The sequence below is a fragment of the Boleophthalmus pectinirostris genome, unplaced genomic scaffold (assembly GCF_026225935.1).
Source record: "Boleophthalmus pectinirostris isolate CB_2022bp ecotype Guang Dong unplaced genomic scaffold, ASM2622593v1 HiC_scaffold_9, whole genome shotgun sequence".
Classification (NCBI taxonomy): Eukaryota; Metazoa; Chordata; class Actinopteri; order Gobiiformes; family Gobiidae; genus Boleophthalmus; species Boleophthalmus pectinirostris.
The window spans coordinates 21147687-21161855 of record NW_026571541.1 but is presented as its reverse complement, the minus strand read 5'-3'; the positions used below and the strand labels follow the sequence as shown (position 1 = coordinate 21161855).

The 14169-nt window shown below is 39.1% G+C and overlaps 2 protein-coding genes across 3 annotated transcripts; both read right to left on the bottom strand.

The window, feature by feature from the left end:
* Positions 1-39: 39 nt before the first annotated feature.
* On the bottom strand, positions 40-3064 carry tlcd5a (TLC domain containing 5a). Of its 2 annotated transcripts, none has more exons than XM_055147741.1 (5): positions 2648-3064; positions 2390-2423; positions 2171-2312; positions 1888-2012; positions 40-1619 (listed from the first exon to the last, which is right to left on the bottom strand). In XM_055147741.1, coding segments are annotated over exons 3-5 (657 nt in total). In that variant the 5' UTR covers positions 2173-2312; positions 2390-2423; positions 2648-3064; the 3' UTR covers positions 40-1089. The 2 variants fall into 2 exon arrangements, with proteins under 2 accessions (XP_055003716.1, XP_055003715.1); XM_055147740.1 differs by having other exon boundaries at positions 41-1619; positions 1888-2091.
* Positions 3065-3116: 52 nt separating this feature from the next.
* oafa (OAF homolog a (Drosophila)) lies at positions 3117-13835 on the bottom strand. Its single transcript, XM_020918052.2, has 4 exons — positions 13215-13835; positions 5532-5666; positions 5274-5454; positions 3117-4550 (listed from the first exon to the last, which is right to left on the bottom strand). The coding sequence occupies exons 1-4, from the start codon at positions 13440-13442 to the stop codon at positions 4276-4278; spliced, it is 819 nt and encodes a 272-aa protein (XP_020773711.1). The 5' UTR covers positions 13443-13835; the 3' UTR covers positions 3117-4275.
* Positions 13836-14169: the final 334 nt, after the last annotated feature.

Genomic DNA, 14169 nt, shown 5'->3' with positions numbered 1-14169 from the left:
AGTTTACACGGCCTTCGCTACTACTGACAAATTTGCCTTTGAAACAGACTTACAGGGTCCCGTTATAAACTTTATACATTCACTCAGCTTTTTAGGATGTCTGTTTAAACCTTTTGTGTTAAAGTAGATCTGTAATTTAGTAGCAAGTCCATATAATCCCTATCAGTACTAGACGTCAGTAAGACACAAAGATGCGCAGTGCCAGAGGATGCAGACTGGCCACTTTATCCATAAGAGAAACACAACACCACATTAAAACCAAAACTTATAAGCAATAAAATACCTGCCTGATGGTGAAATCTAGAAAAACATGGGGTGCTAGCCTCTATCTGAACATAACTCAGTAAAATATGATACTTGCCGTTTGATGTTTAACCAAAGAGTTACGATGATACCACCAAGTGGACAATTATGGTAATTGCAACTTTGTTGTCAGTCAAGGATAAGACTCAGTTTAAGTCATTGTTTAAGGCACAACCACGTATAGAAAAACATAGTATTGTGTTAAGTAATACATTGTAAACACGTTTCAGTTTTTATGATAAAGTCTATTAGCAAACGAAAACTAGACATTAAATATACCCACAAAATATTTTATAAAATATTATAACTGACCAGGCATTATTGTTTTTTAAATAGCTTCACATTGAGACCATTATCAAACATGAGTAGTTTTACACAACCCTACATAATAATCATAATTTTAAAAAAACACAACAAAAAACAAACTAAACAAACAAAAAACATACATTTGGCACTGTGCCATGTGCCAAGACCTGAGAGCACTGACCTTTAGTTTCCAGTCAATATCTACCTCAATTATTAGAAAGTGATATGTGCCCATTATCTAAACTATAATATATTAGTTTTATTAAAATGTTGAAAAAGCTGGAAACTGGTGCAAATACAAATGTTATTTTGAACAGTATTTATATGGCTTTCACTGTTATTTATATATTTTGTTTACTGTCAATATTTATTTTTTGTTAACTGCTCAACTTTGACATGCAGACTATTTTAAAAGCCTGTAAAAACAAAAAAACCCAAAACAAAAAAAAAACAACAACATCCTTATACTTTCTATTAGACCTACTCTTTTTTGTCATTCATACCATTTACTGCTGGAGTTTTATGATCTTTTTGTTGTCTGTGCCACTTGCTGCTCTTCCTTATGGCAAATCGAACAATGTCCACCACGAATATCCAAGACAGAGCGTACATAGCCACACCCCCACACTTAATAAAGAATCTTGGTCTTGGAGAGATCAGTTCACAATACAGCATTGTGCCCCCCACAAAGACACGCATTACAACAAATAGGAGCACAAACAGTATGTCAACAATGTGTCCAAGTGTGGTATCGTAGTGTCCAGTTTGTTTCAGAAACCAGCGTGTCTGCAAAAGAGGGTTTGTGATTTCACTACCAAAGAGAACTGCACAGCCCTCAATGCCAGACTCCCCCAACCACAGTGTCAATAGGATTCCCAGGATGCTCATAGTGTGATGGGCGAGCATAACAGGACCTTCTGTGCGGAAGTAGACACACCAGGCCATATCGAAGATAAAATAACCCAGGCTAAACACCAAGGCACTTATCTGTAGAGGTGTATTCAGGCTGCCTGTGATAGAAAAGACAAAAAACAAACAAACTAGGAGTTAACACTGCAAGTTTGTTGTGTATGTAATAGTATTGGAACTTATAACTACCACTCTATGATGCAGTACCAAGTGCTAGAGACAAATTGGTGAGGCACAATAAAATACCTTACATGACACATTTATGCAAAACAGTTAGTGCTTATATGGTAGTATATGTAAAGTTTGATGTACAGTCTTTAATGGCACTGACAAAGTTATTTGTTAAAAGAATAACTGAAAGACTCTTACCTGGATTATCAAACGGCCACGGTCCATCCACATAGCCAATGAAAGTGGTGATGCATATTGCTGAGATGCCATGCAACAGTGTCACAAGACGACAATTCCATTCATAGCTTCGCAGCCTATTAACCCTACATAGGGTAAAGTAGAGAGCAGTCCAACCACAAAGGCAGAGAAATGCAGAGGTCACAATAACTTCCATTGTCTTTTCTATGAGCAATAGCAAACAATAAAACAATTATTAATAGAATCACTATGTTAGAAAATTTTTCAGTATGATATCACTTACATAAGTACAAATGATTGAAATGAGGTCCAAAGACATGGACTGTACAGTCCTTTGTAGGAGAACAATTAGTCCTACAGTTGGCCGGCTGAGGAGCTGGTGGGGTGAGGAGGCCGTCCCTTCTGCTGACGTGTGCACAAACCTACTGCGTAACGAAGATAAACACGGATGGTGTGGAATCATTTGAACCCAGTTATAAGTAAATACAGAGGGTCTTCTTACCTTAATGCTAATAATCAAACGATAGTGTTATGGTCTGAAACAAAGACACAATGATATTACATGAGTTCATGATATTACAATTTAACACACTGTAACAAATGTTGTCTACAGGCCTACACAGGCTTCTCATGACTATAGAAATTGACAACAGGTTCTACTGTAACTACCATTAACTTCCAGCTAACAGGACCATCAAATAGTGAGCTAAAACGCAAACGCAAACAGAAACCTTCCCTAACAAGATTGCAGAATGCTTACCTTGACAAAGTGTGTCTGTAAGCATGCGTCCTTATTTTCATCCTATGAAAAAGAAGACCCATAGCCCTTGCAGTTCTTCGGAGCATCGCCCTCATCACCATTCCTAAATTACATTAATCGATGCATTAATTCCTAGAGCCGATTCAGAGGAAATAAAGGCATGATAACCGCACGTTTAGACTAATGGTTAGGAGAGGATCCGTACAAAATCTCCGGGGTTGTGGCCACAATATCTTAAAATATCAATTTCCATCTTGTGTATTCTCTCGTCGTTTTGTTGTCTTCTTTCTGCTGCTGGTATTGCACCCCCATGTGGTCAACATGACACATTGATATTTATCCTTGACTGTTGGTGCGCGTCAGCGACAGATGAATATTGAATTACAATCAGACACCTACTGTATATCACTGAAAGTAATAAAATCCAATGCGTCTATTTATGCATTCACCTGGAAATAAACAAGCAAAGTTGTACAGTGCAAAGAAAGTCTTTATTTAAGTTGTACAATGTAAAAGTCAGGTACCTACTGCTTCCTTTCCTTCTCATGGCTTTCAAATACTTATAAAAAATAACCTATGTTAAACGTATCCTATAATATATAGCAAGGACATGAATGGAAATGTTAAGGCACTTGTTGTGTTTCAAATCAAATTATCATTTGGTTTTAGTTAGAAGAACTCATTTCAACACAATCAAAACAGAGGTAAGGCAAACTGGCTCTGAACATAGGTAATGGGGAAAATCTACAGACAAGTTTGGTCCTATACAAGTGAAAAAGTAGATAAATAAAACCGGTTTGGTGTTTGACTGTACATGCTCCAGCCACATGATGGCAGCAGAGGTAATCAATGAGGCCATCATGGCCCAGCTAAATCAGAAAAAAAAAAAAAATTCTTAAAACATACCTTTGGTTTAGTTGATAGTATGGGCCCCTAAAAGTGTATTTGAGAGCCGTGTTCTCCTGCTAAAACTATAGTTAGGCCTACAGCGTAGCTTATCACAATGCTTTAATTGTTTAATTTAAACCCTTAGTAGTAAATGCCCTTTATAATTTTGACTGTTATTGCTGTAAGCACATTTGTCCGAACATCACCTGAACACAAGATAAACTATAAAAACACAGTCTTCCATAATTTCATTTTGCAATCAAAATAAATAAAAACAGGAAATGTTTATGCATCTGTTGAAAGTCACTTCAGGAACATACATTTCAGCAGGAACTGATTTGCCATCCTGGTTTACTTTGTGCTAAAACACATTGGGTCAATACGTCCTTAATCAGAGTTGTCTCTTCTGATCCTCATCTGACTTTAAACTAGGTCAGAGTTCAGGTTTCTGCATAAAGAAATCTGTATGGACATCATCATTATGATCCACCACCTGATCCATACAGTCTCCCAAAAAATTCCCACCAAAGTCACCAAAGTGATGAGGCTCTTTTCCAAGGCTACTGAACAGTCGATATATTTTTTTTTAATCGGGCTTGATCTTGGACCATTGCAGTTTTAGATGCTTGTGAATCTCAACTCTTCCAAGCAGAAACAGGTATTAAGTCTCATTTATAGACAGAGTCCTGGATGGGAACAAAATTTTATTTGTTTGCAAGTTTGCAAGCACAGTAGAAATGCTAGGTTTCCTCATCCCAGAGACAAAGCTGTTTTTGAGGAACAAAGTAAGTAAAATGGTAGCCCTTGCTGCAGCTCTTGATGCCACACTTGTAGGAGGAGCCCTTCCCTGCTGAGTCCCGGCTCCGGCAATACTTCAGTAAACAGGGATACCACTCCAGACGCAGGTTGTAAGTGCACAGACACGGCTGCCACAAGTCTTTAGCAGAGTGGCAGGGTTGCAAGCTGGGCAACTCTGTTGTCTGGGGTAATACTTCAAACATGGAACCATCCACTCCTAAATATAAATACACAAAACAGAAAAACTCTTTCTAAAACAAAGGTGTTTACAAAGTGGTGAACTTAGTAATGAACTGAAATGGAATGGGCATAGAAAAACACTAAAAGGACAAAGATTGTGTCTTAAAGGAAATTCTTTGTTATGCAAAGAAGATGCTTGTGCGATTTCCTGCACTGATAATGGTGTGGGGAGCTCACTGAACCGTGACCATCCACATTGTTTTCACTATAACTGTGCTGTCAATGGACAAAAGTACTGCTATATAGATTTTCCCTATACTGGGTATAATTTTGGCATCCATGAAATAAAGATACTGGGTAAATAATGTATATAGTTATAAGATTTATATACTACTAAGAAAAGTAGAGTCCATATAATATGAGATTCATAGTACATACAAGCGAAATTCTGCCAGTTTAAAAAATACGATAAACTGAATACACTGGATAAGAGATTGATAGGAGAAAACAGTGTGTTCAAACTGGGATATTATTTTATAAGTTTTAACCTGATAACGTAGAGTTGTGATGATGCAACAAAAAGATGTTTACATAAAAACATGCAGGCCATTGGGCAATATTTTAGGGAAACAAACTGGAGAGACTTTTTAAAATCACAAAAGTACAGCATTTCAATCTCAACATCTGTTGCACTGTTTACAGTTTATTTGAGGGGAAAAAAGATTTGGTGGACGGAAGGTTTACAAAATGCCTCACTGACCTTTTTCCAACCAGTATTTAACATCTGTTTCCCTGGTATAAATGGCTTCCCGGGCCTCGCTGCACATGTTGTGTATGTGTGAGCTCAGTTGCCAGGCTCGACTCAGATTCACTGCTGCACTCATTGTAAGTTGCTCGAGTCCCCTCCGCTCCTCTGCCAGACGGATTGCTTGAGGATTTTTCTACAAGCAAAAGTTTCTCAAGTAAATACAAATCAAAATATACATATACATATTTCTGCATAGCTTTTACTTTGTACCTGTCTCAGACGGGCCATGGACTCACTGGGGATGATCTCGTTACGGTTGAGTCGGGTAACAAAGCACAGAGCCTGATACTGGTTCTGTCCTCTCTCAAGTTCGCCAAGGATCAGAGCACGGAAAATCTTTACATCCTGCAATGCAAAAAAGGAAAAATGGTTGAAAACAGTCAAAGAGGACAAGAGAGTCAATCTGGGTTATAAACCACTTCATAGAAATACTCCTCCAGGTTGAAATCTGATGCAAGCAGACACTCATTTAAGTAATTCAACAAATGTCAAAGTTGTTTAAACAGCAATTCTTTTAAAGCCAAATGGGGCTTGTGTGCATCCTCATCTGACATTTTGTTGACATTTCATATTGTCTGAGTAGTGTTGCTCCTTTTATGTTGTCCAATTAAACCTGTTCTTTTTTCCACAAACATTTTCAGAGTTCACATGCTGTCAAAGTGAAATACAGCTTACCACATTCAGATATGTGGAATTGTGGTTGCTGGAAACTATGATAGTTGACAATTTGAAAAAAAGAGGCACTTGTTGGATTTGGCAAGTATGTGAGGGAGTGAGCAGCAAAGCCAAAAGCTGTAAACGATGAGGGTGTTATTGTGCACAGAGCAAAGCATGATGGGAACCCTCCAGCAGCTGTGTGAGTGAAGTAGTAGAGACCTGTCTTTTTATTCATCAGGCACCCACCCCCCATTTTTGGATAGGGCTTGAGTTCACACAAATACCCCTCCTCCGCTTTTCACATAGATATCCGAAGCCAGAGGGGCACTCACTCTGTAGCATATATAAACAGTATGGAGATAACCCCACCGAGCCCCCAGTTCCTGTGTACAAAAGAGGCAAGAGAGCCATATGACCTGCCTCCTGAGTGTTTACGCTGTGCAGATCTTTATAGAAGCACTTTGAGCGACCACTGTGCCCCATCCTGAATGCCACTTTTGTCTGTGAAAGGGGGTTTCTGGCAGGCATACAGTACAAGCATGGTTATTACACAAGACAATCGCGCAACAGTGTTTGACCTTTGGAAAGCAAATTACTGAGCAAATATTGATATTAGTTCTACACATGGAGTTGTAAGCATACAGATGGACTGGACAATAAAAAAATGCACTTTATACTGAAGTTTGAGAATGTGTCCCCATTGTTTTGACACAACAGGCAAAACAGACAGGGAGGTTTGAATTTTGCTTATGCGAGTTAAAAGTTTACAATTTAAACTCAAAGTTCTCAAAAGTCATATAGTCAGTATATTATCAGTATGTTAACAACTGTATACTAGTAGGATTATGGAAAAAATGCAAGCAAAGCAGGCAGTTAGAATAAAAATATGCAAATGTACAGTTGGAGTTCAAATGTTCCGAGATGCAGTGCTGCGGCTCCAAGACCTCCCATACAGCAGACACATGGCTCTATGCTAAGATACTATGTATACACTTTGTATGTAAAGAAAGGACGAGGAAAGCATTTGTGTAGGCCACATGGGTTTGCCCCAAGGCTCTAAGGGGTAATTACAGAGAAGCCGGGCAGCTCCACCAACTTTCAACCATTTTGGGGCTGACTTAATGCCACAGGTTCTGCTTTTGCAGCAGTGTCATTATGTTCTAAGATTAATGATTGTCTAAACTTCTCTTCTGTGGATTCGACCTTAAAGGGCAATCAGTGCATTAAACTGGCTCAGATGACTTCACTAAATTGCAGATCACTTCATGGATTTATGAATACATGTTTAATCTACTCTGCTTAAAGTATAATGCATCAGCCACCGACATGGGCCAATGTTTATATTCAGTGCACTGGGTGCTGCAGACTATAAACATTGACATTATCTCTAATATTGGAGGCATTACATTTATTATTTTAGATTATTATTATTTGTTTGTTGAAAAAGATCTGATCACTTTCCTGAACTCGTGCAAGTAATTTAATAAAGAGAAGACAAATATAAAATATAATTTAATGTAATTATTTGAACACCTTATTGAGGCCACTATTACCCAAGGCTGATTATTTAGTGTAACTATATATGTTATTGCATATTTAACTTTTATATTGCATCCAAACTATAAAGTGTGCCTGTAATAAATAAAAAATAACTGAATTAATTCACCAGTATTAAATTAAAAAGTATGGGAAGTTTGTTTGTAATATAAAATAAGAGAATGAGATCAATACTGCACAGATTCTGTACTGGATTTACAATTTAAGTGAAGCCTAAATCAAGCAAGGTCTAAAAGTACATTACCACAAACATGTACAAGATTAACGGTCTGCAAACCCATAGTCACAGAAAATAACAGGTATGGACATTAAGAGTTGAAGGAGTGACATTTCCCTGGCTTGTAATACCATAATCAAAGTGTAGCCTTGAGTTTTCCACAGCAGTCTAGTGTAAATGTCAGCATGGCTATAAATAATCCACACAAGTACAGATTCCTCAGCATCGCTCCGCAACAAGCAGGTCCTGGTACCTTTAAACATAAACTACACAAACTAGCATTGGCCTAACACAAGCTTGCATTCATATAGCCCAACTAAAGGGTCATACTCCTGACTTGTTTAACAGCACAGAGTATTTCACAAGCAACTTTTGGTGAGCCACATTATTTAAGGAGGTGCACAAAAGCCCTTTCAAGTGCTTAAAAGGGTACCATTTACAGTGAGTAGTCTTAAGGCTGTTGAGCTAGTCTAGTCTAACCCATTTTAATAGGCTGTCTAATATAAAGGCACAGATAAACATCAAATAAGGTACTTTGTTTTTTATGAAACTGTCTGCAGTCTGCTTCAAGGTATCCTAATGTAAACAAAGAAAACACTTGTGGCTATTCTGGGTGCTAGACACTATCAGTCCCGGTCTACTGATAAACCACTATTTTAATACTGAGGAGCAATACACACCATGGCCATCAGATCACATAGTATTCCATGTGTTACAAACAGGAAAAATATGAAATTTAGTCAGACAAACTGCAAATTTATCAAAAAGAAGAAATGTATTTGCTACTTTGAGTCCTCTTCTATATTGCTACACATATTCAGGGTTATTTGCCTGGTTGCACAAGACAAAAGCACAGGTGTAGCCTGGATTAAAGATCAGGGGAGACAGAGGGAGAGAGGGTTCGAAGGCTAAAGAATAACACACAAAAGGAGTGGAAGCAAAGCCTGTGTGCTGAGAAATGCTTGAGTTGCAGCTAATTACAGAGGCTCTGAAGACAGGAATGTGGAGTCACATTTGGGGCTATAGTCACACCTGGCTGTCCAAAGACCAAACCAATTAGTAAACAGTGACAGTGAATGCACAATGAAAACAAGAGGGGCTAGTTATAACAATGTCAGCCTGATGATTGAACTTCTCCAACTTAGGCAAAATATGCAATTAAATTAAAGTAGCACAGAAAACAGGTCTGCATCGATTTCATGTTTATAGAGACAGCAGCGAAGAGGAAATGAGCAAAATGCCGACAGAGTGCAAACAGCAAAGGAAATGAAGCTGATAGATAAGGTGCACTAAATAAGTCTAATTTAGACTACCACACCACCATAGTATTCATATCCGCTTTCCCTGGAAACACAAACTTCTGCTATAGGAACAGACCAATCTAAAATAAAACTGAACTGAAACTACAAAAGATGTCTGATGTTTATTTCTTCGGATATGGTCACGTCACCCCATACAATACTAACATAAGCATGTGCACCAAATTAACTGACATCACCAGCAAGTCAATCAATAAACCTCCACAAAGTTTAGCTTGGTCTGTAAGGGTTTCTTGATTTTGCTTAAGTTAAACTTAAACTTTAAATTACAATCTTTCATGCAATTTGGAATGCTGTTGATAGAACAAAGCTTGTTTTGTGAGGACCAAATATTTAAAGGTGTTAAACTGTGGACAAGATAAAGAGTAGACTGGATAATGAAATGGCAAACAAAAGCGCTCTACAATTATACTGCTTCACATTTCAAAATGATAACAGCTACGCAGAGTAAAACCACAATAACAGTCCTCTTGTCCAGTTGCTGATGTTTAGTTGTGCATGGCTGACTGTGGGAATAGGAAGTTCTCTTTTTATCGGGGTGTTAGAGACGGACATCTGGCCTGCTGTAGAGAGGAGGAGAATGGATAAAGACATCAACAGGGGCAAGGGGGAATCAGGGGGGAACGAGAGGGCAAAGGGGCCCCACTCTGGCCTACAAGAGCCACTACAAGGCCACGTAGGATGACTTTAGAATCTTTAAAAGCACAGGGACAAAGGTGGCTTTTGAAGAGACTTCAAAGACTGTATCAGAAATAGGTTCTTCTGAGTTGATCAATTAAAAACTACTATAATGGATTCGATTGGCCTTGGTCCTTGATCCTGATGCTGGCCAATAGACCAGAGGTGACTCTTAACATTCATAACGTAAAATATAGTTCAGTAATTAACAAAGAAAATTATATTTTAGAGGAAGGTCATCTTTTTAGAGAATGTAATTTCCCGTGTGGATCATTAAAGTTTATCTTAGTCTAAATCTATGATAAAAAGGTGGGAAAATGTACTGACTACAAAATGTACCGGTAAAACCACTTCACAAGTTGTGACAAGGTGGACTGTGCCTCAGAAAATATTGGTGCAAATGTTATGCAGCCAACATTAGGTTCTCATTTAAGATCAAATAAAATTCTTGATAGCTTTACCAGGAGTATATAAAATAGTCTCAGCAGTTATAAGATTTATTCATTGTCCATGTCCTGGAAAATCCTCAGAATCCATCCAAAAATTCTGATTATAAATGAATATTACAGATTAGGTAACATAGATGGCGTGCCTTCCTACCTCAACTTTGACTTTGTTTTCTACATTGCGCACAAGGGTGTGTGTGGAGCTGCTCATTCCCAGAGCAGGTTTACAGTTGGGCGTATCCATAAACCTACTGTGCTTTGAAGACAATTGGGATATACACTAGAGTCAATTATCCTCTAGGCAAAACGGCCCCTGACTGAAACCAAATCTGTTTTAAAACTAAACAAAATTATGAGAATTTATAAAACTTGAGACATCTATTCATACTGTGGTTACTATTCCCAAGCCATTTAATGTGATAGGGCTCTACCGTTTTCCCTCTACTTGGACAATAAGAAGTCAACATAGTCCTTCCCACAATGAGAACAAAGATTTACCGGTAATGTTGAATTTGGAACATAAAAATACAAACCTCAAAATCTTTACATGAAATCCTTTAAAGGTCACTTACATAACATTCTTGCACAGATCAAAGTCTTCAGTTAGATATTAAGGCAGTAAAAACTGAATTGGCCTTAATCAATCTCCACATCTGTCAGCACTGAACATGAGGACATGAATTAAAAGTGCACTTTACTTTTAGTCCAAAGTCAGGAACTTTGTAAATGCTGATTTAAGATGTAAATATTTTATGTGCAATATACAACAAAGAGACAGGCAAGATCTGATGTCAACAAGAAGCACATGTCTTGTGCTGCACATCATCTTTACACATTTCGTTCATACTAGGTTGCAGGCTGTGGAGGTAAAAGTCAAGTGTCATACATTTTGGAGCACATTTTGAACATTTACAAATGTTTGTACCAGGATTTAGTACCACTATTAATTGATTTTCTGATTCCTGTATGGTGCGAAATTACACGGTAAACAAAAAATTATGCCTCTATGGGAATCATATTACAACTGACTAAACCTCCAGCTCACATCCTGCAGTTCAGCTCAACTACTCTGCCAAAGATAAATATCATCATTGGCAAATCAACCATAACTTTTCATATAGCCAGAACACCTGTAAAATAAATTATGAATCTCATACTCTATCAATCACTACTGTGTCTTTTACCGCCTGGCTGTTCAAAAGCACCCTGAATGATGTGCACCTCATCATCATCAAGTCCCCAGTGTGCTGCCCTGTTAAAACATTTTCCTGTCCCCTTGCGTTCATCCGGACTGTACATTTCATGGCGGCTGAAGTGACAGCTCATCCAACTTTCCAGAAATCCCTGTGATACTGCAACAAGAGCTGAATAAGAACCACATGGAGGAAGAAAGCTTTGAGTGGGGAGAGCAGGAGAGAGGGAGGCAGGGGGAGTGAAAAGTAGGGGGAAGCAGACCTATGAGTGGAACAGATAAATCAGGCAGCGGAAAAGTTAAGTGATCTGAGAGCTTCGCTTGGTTGTGTTCATATAAACTTTGCCACATGTGCATTTGGATGCGTCACACATAATGGGCTGTGAAGGGGAGAGGGAGATAGAAGCAGAATTCTCAGAGAAAGTAAACAAAAAAAGTACCGCAATTCAAAAACAGCCTGCTTTACATTTAGGGATTCTCAATTAATTACAAATCTATTACAAAACTTGAAAAAATACACAGTAAATAGGTAGCTTAAACCAAGCCTCTTTCTAAAATTATGTTTCAAAACAAAGAAGTCCTTTCTCAAACATTACTGGCTTACAGTAGAAGAGAAGTTGAAAGTGAACCTACTTAAGTAGAACAAAAAAGTAGTAGGTTGCAATAAACCAAAATATACTGCATGTGAAAGTGCTACTTCCCTGTACTCTACACTACTGGTCACTGCCCCCTGCCTCCAATCTCAGTGTATGATTCTTTATTATGAGATGTCACCAGTGATTGGGGTTGACGGCTTCTCCTCTTTCAACTCCAAATTAGCTGTTTTGGTTAGTAGGGCAGACGTGCGGATCAAAAAGGTCAGACATGCCCACTTAATCCTGGTAAATCTCCCCCCGCCACATCTCGTCAGGCTGTCAGCTTCTGTATGACAGCAACCATCACAGCCACATGCCTTTGCTGTGTGCACCGCTGGGTCCCTCCCCTCACTCCCTTAGATACAGTACAGTTGCTTATCAGCCTTGAGTAGATGCTAAAGTAGAAAATTGTCTCATATTTCAGTAAAAGCATTAAAGTGACAGAGTCGAAAGGAAGCCTGGTAGTCTACTTTTAGAAAAATGCTAAAACTGGCAGGCTATGGAGTGTCTGGTTGGACCATAAGCTGTGGGTTCTGTGGACAGAGATATGTGCAGCTGTCTTGACCTCCATGACACTGGCACACACATGGTAAAAGATAGATACATGTGTCCTGTAGGGCAGAATAAAGGGCTCTGAGAGACTGTGTGATATGGGAATTAATGTGTCAGGGAGGAACTAGTCTATTAGTAGAGACAAATTGGTAGTCAGTTAGACTGATGACAAAATTGTAAGAGATGGCATAGCATATTTGTATTAGTTATTAGTTTTATTTGACTTGCTAATTCCAGGTGTGTCCCATAGTGACCACATATTATAAAATCAATGTTATTATCTAATATAATTTATATTTAACTGACTTCTTGTGATGCAAACTTCATTTCTGAGGCTTGGGACTGGCCTAAAGCCTTGTTTGTGACCTATATCCACTGGGCAAGAGAAACATGATTTTTACCATCATGGGTCAGTGAAATTACTTTGAGTAGGATACCTGGTCATATAAATAGTCTAAGATAACATGACCTAACACTGAGTAACCTAAGTTTAATTTCTTTCTTACCTTCAGCAAATCAACCTCAGTCCTTGCGCAACATTTGCAAAGCGGTAAAAGCGGTTTAGGATGGCTCGATAATTTCACAGTGCTTCATTTGCGTCAGAATCTACTTTCCCGGACTAAACATCACAGGAACTCACCTGCTTGAAGTCTGCCACAAACGTAACAAGCGTCCCGTCTCCCTGCTTGAACTCGAGTGATATGGAGTCCCTCTCGCTGTCCGCTTCTAGGACCTCCTCGGTGATCAGCCCGTCTGCCAGCCGGACCCGAACCCTCAACTCTGAGCCAGGGACCACTACCACCACCGCCGAAGAGAGCAACAGCACTATGGCGAAGAGTCGCGTCAGTTTCCGAACGACTCCAAACATCCCCAAAGATTCAACGCGGGACCCCACAGCGGAAAAACACGACCCCAAGTCCACACATAAGCGCTCATATCCCCTAACTGCCCTCCGAGGTAAACCATAAAGTCTTTTCTTTCATAGTTCATACCAAATCTGAGTCCCCTGACTTCAGAGAGCGCTTGTCCGGGCGCCTTTCACTCTCCGCGCTCTGCCTGTGGAGAGCACGTTGATTCTCATTCTGTTTTGTGTCCTAGAGTTGATATCCCGTCTTAACTTTGCCCCTTCTTTCGGTTTATGTTGTCCCGTCACTTCCGATCCGTTGGTATCCCACAGCTCGCTTGGCCTCCAAACTTTTTTCTGTTGTGTGTGGAGTGAGTGCGCTGATTGTAGTAAACTCTTAAAGCCACAGCAGCCTCTCAAAGTGTGCCCATCCCCCTAGGCCTCATGTGATCCACCCCCTACACCGCTCAGGCTCCCAAGGACCTAATAATAAGCCAAATTTTTAGGCTTTGTGAAACGTCCATTCTGAGATCGGATTTATAGTCACCAAGCAATATTTAGCTGTCCTTTTTCAAGAGTAGGCTACAACTTAAAAAATATCATTTAGATTGACTCAGAACTGTCTGTAGTAGTAGGCCTACTCCATAAAATTGTAAACATATAGGGCTATGTACCTAAATACGTACACAAATGTAGGCCTATCTGAGAGAAGATTTGACATTTGGCTGGTCTAAGAGGCCTGGGCCCCATG

Coding starts and splice junctions, on each gene's coding strand:
- oafa (XM_020918052.2), bottom strand. CDS start 13,442: ATGTTTGGAGTCGTTCGGAAACTGACGCGACTCTTCGCCATAGTGCTG. Junction 5,455..5,531: donor CCATGGCCCGTCTGAGACAG/GTACAAAGTAAA, acceptor TTTTGCTTGTAG/AAAAATCCTCAAGCAATCCG. Junction 4,551..5,273: donor TAAATACTGGTTGGAAAAAG/GTCAGTGAGGCA, acceptor ATTTATATTTAG/GAGTGGATGGTTCCATGTTT.
- tlcd5a (XM_055147740.1), bottom strand. CDS start 2,083: ATGGAAGTTATTGTGACCTCTGCATTTCTCTGCCTTTGTGGTTGGACT. Junction 1,620..1,887: donor GTGGCCGTTTGATAATCCAG/GTAAGAGTCTTT, acceptor TTTCTATCACAG/GCAGCCTGAATACACCTCTA.